This window comes from Callionymus lyra, chromosome 16 (assembly GCF_982586985.1).
Source record: "Callionymus lyra chromosome 16, fCalLyr1.hap1.1, whole genome shotgun sequence".
NCBI lineage: Eukaryota > Metazoa > Chordata > Actinopteri > Syngnathiformes > Callionymidae > Callionymus > Callionymus lyra.
Window position 1 is genome coordinate 23120909 of NC_141833.1, and position 8226 is coordinate 23129134.

At 35.8% G+C, this 8226-nt stretch overlaps 1 protein-coding gene across 1 annotated transcript in view; it reads right to left on the reverse strand.

Moving 5' to 3' along the window:
• Window positions 1-1572: 1572 nt before the first annotated feature.
• The window catches only part of b4galt2 (beta-1,4-galactosyltransferase 2), a 167722-nt gene continuing 161068 nt past the window's right edge, over window positions 1573-8226 (reverse strand). The window contains exon 8 of the mRNA XM_087810637.1: window positions 1573-3824. Within this exon, the coding sequence (XP_087666763.1) occupies window positions 3674-3824 (151 nt within the window). The 3' untranslated portion in view covers window positions 1573-3673. The remainder of the gene's footprint in view (window positions 3825-8226) is intronic.

Consider the following 8226-nt stretch of genomic DNA (forward strand, 5'->3'; position numbering starts at 1 on the left):
TTGTTTTCGTAACGTAATTGTTATTTTCACAGTAAAAAAAACAACATATTTACTCTTTAAAATAAGTGTTTCTGTAAATTAAAGTTTTGTTTTGTGATAAAAACGACTTTAGTTCTAATTAATATTTGATTTAAACTAATTTATCATTGTTATATTTAATAAAGAAAAACCCTTCATCTCTGTTAATCAATATAAAATACACAAAGATACATGGATTTCTCTGTTGATGTATTAAGTATAAACTATCCTAATACTTGTGGAAAAACATACACGTGTATCAGTTTACAAATGCAAGACTTGAAATGTAAAATATATGAAACAAGACAAGTTCAAAGCGTGTTAGCTTTTATTTTAAATAAACAATTTCCCGAATGAGATCTAAATCTATATTAGCTTGTATGTTTTGTTAGCTTCATAGCATGTTAGCTTGTATGTTTGTTAGCTACATAGCAAATTATCTTCTATATTAGCTTGTATGTTTATGTAAGCTACATAGCATGTAAGCTTCTATTTTTGTGTTAGCTACATAGCATGTTAGCTTCTATATTAGCTTGTACGTTCATGCTAGCTACATAGCATGCTAGCTTCTATATTTGCTTGTATGTTTATGTTAGCTACATAGCATGTTAGCTCCTATATTATCTTGTATGTTTATGTAAACTACATAGCATGTAAGCTTCTATTTTTATGTTGGCTACATGGCATGTTAGCTTCTATATTAGCTTGTATGTTCATGCTAGCAACATAGCATGTTAGCTGCTATATTTGCTTGTATGTTTATGTTAGCTACATAGAATGTAAGCTTCTATATTAGCATGTATGTTTATGTAAGCTACATAGCATGTAAGCTTGTATTTTTATGTTAGCTGCATAGCATGTTAGCTTCTATATTAGCTTGTACGTTCATGCTAGCTACATAGCATGCTAGCTTCTATATTTGCTTGTATGTTTATGTTAGCTACATAGCATTTTAGCTCCTATATTATCTTGTATGTTTATGTAAACTACATAGCATGTAAGCTTCTATTTTTATGTTGGCTACATGGCATGTTAGCTTCTATATTAGCTTGTATGTTCATGCTAGCAACATAGCATGTTAGCTGCTATATTTGCTTGTATGTTTATGTTAGCTACATAGAATGTAAGCTTCTATATTAGCGTGTATGTTTATGTAAGCTACATAGCATGTAAGCTTGTATTTTTGTTAGCTGCATAGCATGTTAGCTTCTATATTAGCTTGTACGTTCATGCTAGCTACATAGCATGCTAGCTTCTATATTTGCTTGTATGTTTATGTTAGCTACATAGCATGTTAGCTCCTATATTATCTTGTATGTTTATGTAAACTACATAGCATGTAAGCTTCTATTTTTATGTTGGCTAGATGGCATGTTAGCTTCTATATTAGCTTGTATGTTCATGCTAGCAACATAGCATGAGCGAAATGAAGTACAATAGAAATATCTGCTGCTATAAAAACTCACCTGGAGCAGCAGGTTTTAGGTCCAATTCCAGCCGTAACTGTCGATAAAACTCAACGAGGATAATGAACGGAAATAAACAGGAAGTGACTTCACACCCAATGATCGGCGTGTTTATTGTTTATATAGAAAAAGTAGGTCGGATATAACATAATGCATTCTATGTAGGATACATTTCCAACATTCAATGTACAAAAAGAAAAGTTACAGTAGATATTAAAAACCAACACGTCTGAAAAAGCCGGTTTAAGATTCCATCACGCGAGAGTCGAGTTCGGAGTCAAACGAATGTGATAAAATATGACAAAAACTCCAAACACGTGGCTCCAGCTTCACTATATTACTTAGTAAGACACACTTTTCATATGAGTAGTTATGAATAAAAGATCGATGTTGACCCTGAAACATAGTGTAAAGAAGCCTCGTCAAACCATGTCAAGTGTGACGAGTTTAAAGTTAAAACGTCATCGGATTCAACCTTCAGTTTGGATTCATTCGCTGCAATTCTGGACGTTCAATTTCCTTCATGTTAGTTTCGACGCTAAAGTGCTGAAATAAATGTCATGCACGAATATTTGCTGCTTCAAAATGACTTGTTTTTCTCCACAGTTTCATTCAAAGTCAACACATTTAACTGATAACATGTCAAATGATAAATGTTCCTCAATGTTTTCCAAACAAGCAGAAATGATCGGTTTAAAGATGAATCGTCTAAGAAGTGATAACATGTGTGTAACGTTGTAATAATATTGTGAATTCTCGATATGTTTTTCAAAACCTACTTCTAGATGATATTTATCTTCTATCTCGATGAAGGCTTAAGTGATAAAATGTTTCCGGTACCTTTTAATACCTCGCTTATGTTTATCTAGTTTCTTTTTCAAATATTTTGTCAGTACTATGAACGCTTGTAACTTTTGTTGTTACTATTAAGCACCAAACCATCGCTAAATGTAACAGTTTTACTCCATATTTTCGTTCACCAGAAGGTGCTCAAGGAACGAAAAACACCACACTTAAGTTGATATCCTTTTTTTCAAGTTTGTTTGTGAAATATTCATTTAATTTCATTATTATCCTCCTTGTCAGGTGTTACGTTTCACCAAAACTGTGCTAACCAGGGAAAAGCCAGATAAAGCTAAGCATAAATCTGGACAAGAATGATGATAAAAGAGTAATACTAAATATTAATATTATAATGGAATTGTTTTGTGAATTCCCAAATGTCTTTTTCAATCATTCAAATGTATTTTTAGGTTAAAAAAAACAGGTGAAATCAAATGGAAGCTAGTTTTCTAATGCTGCTAACTGTTAGCTACTGAAAGCTAAGCTCTGTCCTTTCAACCTTCAGAAACGTAAACGTTTGGACCTCATCGTCCTCGAAAATGATTTTCAAGATGTTTCTAAAGCTGAAGACGCAACATGCTAACTTTGTTTCGCTGCGAAATCACAGCATTGGTAAAGTGGCCGATCCAAAGATGTTGCTAAGAGTGGTTAGCATGAGTCGCTAACTCAGCTCGACTTTGGGCGGGGGAATAAAACACCTGCCGAAAGGTGAGATCTAAAGAATTTTGGCCGTCGGCAGGAAGTTCGGTGGCGAAGAGAAAGAGAGTCTCTGTTGTGGGAAACCGTGACGGAGAGAGAAACCAACTGAAGCCGTACGAGAACTGCTCCAGAAGATCATCTCAGGAACATAAAGAGTGAGTCCTGTCATGTTTCTCAGGGATTTTAGGACCAAAAACTCTCCCTCAATACTCTGGCTGGGGGAACCTCACGCTCTCTAGTGAAGTATTACCAACGGATCGTCGATGAAAATGTGCTCGTAACTCAGCAACTTATATATTTATACAATATATGTTCACTCTTGAAAACCCTTCGCGTCTTTCCTTGCAGTGTTTATTCCGATCTTTATAAAAAGAGAACAAGAAAAGTTCTCGTGTTTGTCCGGCGTCCCGGCGGAGGTGGATGCAGGCACGGTTCACATTCAAATGTTCCTGGTCCAGAGAAGACGAGGCTTCGCGTCCACGACGACGGGCGAGAGGCGAGAGGCGGCGAGAGGCGAGAGGCGAGAGGCGGCTCGTCCTGATGCGTCGTCGTCGTCCGGAGAAGGAAGAGAATCCAAAGTCTCGGGAAGATTCTCTTCCTCAACGTTATCCATGATTGTTTCTCCAGCTGGTTCTGGATCCTTCATCTCAGCCCTTGAAGGGCCGCGGCGGAGGTTTGCCGATCTCCACGGAGATGTTGGTGTAGAGCGCGAACTTCTTCACCTGCACCAGCTTGTAGGTGAGCGAGCTGATGCCGTCCTTCCTCATGGTGTTCTTCGTGTTCTGGATCTTGTTGAATCTGAAGCAGAGAAATCACTTAGTACAACAAGATCCAACCAACTTTATCTCATTGTTCTTGGAAGTATCACAAGTCTTTGTTTTAGCCAAACTTTCATTTCAAAGTGAAAAGTTATTTTGTTAATGTCAGGCTGCAAAAAATAAAACATACATACTTGAAGAACTAAAAATGCTAACAGTTAGCATGACAAAAAGAAATGATTTCAACCCACAAATAATGTGTTCATGAACAATTTAATTTCAAAAATACGCTAATAAATACTTAAGTACAACATAAGATTTTTATACAGCTACCACTAGTTACGCATCTCTAGACCATATAGTATTTATCATGATAGCGTTCCTAACTTTGCTGTTAGCATGTTTGTTTTTTTACTGCCAGAATTTTCATGCTCATCATTAGCATCACTGTTAGCATAATAGACCAGAACTTAAACAGTCAAACAGGGTTGATACTCAAACTTAAAATGCAAAGGCAAGCATCAGCACATTTCCTTTCAGTAAGTAAGTAAGTAAGTAATATTTATTTATATAGCGCTTTTCGAGACCAGGGTCACAAAGCGCTTAAACAATCAAAACAATATTCAAAAAAGTACATACTTTAAAGATCAAGATAATACTGAGAACAACACAGGAGTTCCCAATTATAAATATTTTATTATAAAACACAATGTAAGTAAGTGAGTAAGTAACAGGAAGATTCAACGTAGTACTGTACTGTAGTGTATTTTTTTTACGCAGCATCAGAAATCTGTGGTTTAACTTAAATGCTAACTATTATTTCAAGTCATTTTCTTAATGGCTGCAAATTACATGAAAAGTACATCCTTAAAGAACTAAGATTCTACAATTTAGCATAGAGAGAACCACAAATGCTAACAGTTAGCAACTTCCAACACAAAAAATGCTTAGCATTAGCTTTATCACAGTAGAACAACTAAATAACAGTTATCAACTTCCAAAAATAAATAATTCTTAGCATTAGCTTCAGCAAAATAGAACAACTAAATAACTGTTGGCAACTTCAAACACAAAAAACGCTTATCATTATCTTTAGCATAATAGAACAACTCAATAACAGTTAGCAACTTCAAACACAAAAAAAATGCTCAGCATTAGCATTAGCTTTATCACAGTAGAACAACTAAATAACAGTTATCAACTTCCAAAAATAAATCATTCTTAGCATTAGCTTCAGCAAAATAGAACAACTAAATAACTGTTGGCAACTTCAAACACAAAAAACGCTTATCATTATCTTTAGCATAATAGAACAACTCAATAACAGTTAGCAACTTCAAACACAAAAAAAATGCTCAGCATTAGCATTAGCTTTATCACAGTAGAACAACTCAATAACAGTTATCAACTTCCAAAAATAAATAATTCTTAGCATTAGCTTCAGCAAAATAGAACAACTAAATAACTGTTGGCAACTTCAAACACCAAAAACGCTTATCATTAGCTTTAGCATAATAGAACAACTCAATAACAGTTAGCAACTTCCAACATGAAATAATGCTTAGCATTATCTTTAGCATAATAGAACAACTTAATAAAAGTTAGCAACTTGAAACACAAAAAAATGCTCAGCAGTAGATTTAGCATCAAAGAACAACTCAATAACAGCGACTTCATACACACGAATAATGCTTAGCATTAGCATAATAGAACAACTCAATAACAGTTAGCAACTTCCAGCGAACAATCTCACCCAACAAAAAACATTGTATATGGTGCGTTCATGAACATGCTATTGTACAAAATGCTAACAAGCTAGTTGGTGACTTCTAACATGTTAACCGTCTAAAAAAGAAGAATAAAGCAACAACTCAAGCCTTTCATTCAACTCTATAATGAGGCCCGAGTCTCTAATCCAACCAGCAGGGGGCGATAGAGAATCACACATGATGTTATTCAACACATCCGCCTGGAATTATGTCGGAATATCCTTCCCTGCTGGCTGTGATTCAGCAGTTACATCAGAATATGCTCTACATTTCTGTCCTGAGAGGAAACGTTGATGCAACTCTTCTTCTTCTTCGTCTTCTTCTTCTTCTTCTTCTTCTTCTTCTTCTTCGTCTTCTTCTTCTTCTTCTTCTTCTTCTTCCTCTGCAGGGTTTTCTCCAGACTTGTTTTGTTGTGAAATAAAAAGAGCTGATGTGTGCAAACAGTGGGACGTCGTGTTGACGATCCACTCAGTGGAGCCGACAAGCATCAGGTCCACGGAGGTCTGTCGGATGTGACCGGTCCAGATCTCCCTCCCCTCCTCCCTTCATCCCTTCTTTCCTCCAGAACACAAAGAAACCTCCTCCCGAGCAGCAGCGTCTCCGCACGAGCAGGTAGTGACGACAACACGGAGACAGATGGAGGCAACATCTACAGCGACACGGCAAAGTGAGATGAAAATCTTGGGTGGAATCAGAGAGCAGATTAAAAGACTAATCCTGGCGTCGATGGAGAGGATATCAGAGGTTTTTCAAACCCGCAGAGAGACGCTCACGGAACCCTCGCCTCCATCATTAGCCCCGTTTCTGGACGGGATCTGGGCTGAGATGTGGGTTCACACTCTCGGGAAAGTGTTTCTAACAATAGAGACGACGCTTCCACGAGTCCTGTCGTGCTCACCAGCACGGGAGAAGGTGCAGGAACCGGTCAACGGTTCTCCGATAACACGTTCTTTGCTGGTGAAAGTGCTTCGTACCGAACGTTCAAACACACACTGATGGGAGTAGGCCGCGACGCAGCTCAGGATCAGCGGCGGTCACAGTTCTCTTGCTCGGGGACACAATCATCTGGACCTGGGACTGACATGGTGGACACGACTTGTAATATTATTATACTTATTTAATAGTTACTGACATTCTCAGTCAATTTTTAGCATGAGCATCACTGTTAGCATTTTACACCAAACAATGCTAACGCTACAAAGAAAATATTCAAATGCAAAATGTTCAAAAGCTGATCATATTGTATTATCCAGCAAAGTGATCTCAACTAATAATTGTGTCAAAATTCTTCCAAAAAGTTCTCAACATCACAAAACAAATTATTACGTTTGAATAACATAAATGTCCTTATAGAACTACAAATGCTAGTTAGCATCCCTATTAGCATACCGCATCAAACTGGGCGAATACTCAAAACTAAATATTCCTTAAAATGTAAAAAATCTGGATGTACAAATGTAAAATTTGCTTGTATTTCAACAAAGTGTACATGGATCTCAACAATTGTGTTCCAGTTCAAATGCTAAATTTAGCACAAGAAGCATGAAAGTATTACGATATAATCTAGAAAATTTCTCAACCTCACGTTGCAATTACACCAATTACATTTTTAACCATCGTAGATTTTTACTTTTAAAAAAGAATCCTTACAAGATACAAACGCTAACAGCTAGCATCACTGTTAGCATACAACACCAAACGCAGCTGATTTTCAAAAGTAAATATAATATAACTAAAAAACTTAAACAATGGTTACGAATGTAACAAAACACATTTTTCTGGATCGTAAATGACAAATGTTGCTTATATTGTTTCATCCAGAAAAGTGATCTCAACTAATATTTGTGTCAAAATCCTTCTAAAAAGTTCTCAACATCACGATACAAATACACCAATTACATAAATGTCCTTAAAGAACTACAAATGCTAAACGTTAGCATCACTATTAGCATACGGCACCAAACTGGGTGAATACTCAAAACTAAATATTCCAACTCAAAATGTAAATAAAAAAACTGGATGTATAAAATCTGCTTATATTTCATCATCCAACAAAGCGTACAATGAGCTCAACTAATGGTTGTTTCACAAAACTGTGTCGTTCAAAACGCTACATTTAGCACAAGAAAAACAAACGTGTTATTATCTCGTCTGTTAGATCTCAACGTCCCGACGCAATTATCTCGATCAAATTTGTAACCAGTGTAGGTTTTTATGTTAAAAAAAACAACCTTATAATATATAAATGCTAATAGTTAGCATCACTCTTAGCATTCAACACCAAACTGAGCTAATTTTCAAAACTAAATATAGTTAAACTAAAAATGTAAACAATGGTCACGAATGTAACAAAACACATTTTTCTGGATAGTAAAAGACAAATACTGCTTATATTCTATCAAGAAACGATGTTTCATTGAGTTAAAATAGTATTTGCGCTGAAGAAAGTATTACTAATCTATGTTTAATATTTAGTTGTAAAGCACAAACATTGTTCTCTTACTGTAGAATTAACAAAAGTTCTTAACATCACACAAATATATCAGTTAAAAGATCATCCTTATACATCTACGAATGCTAAGAGTTAGCATGGAGACAGGAGTCTTGACGACAAACACATCAAAGTCTTAGGTTTAAATCCCAAGACATTTTCAAAATGTTTCAAAATGATAA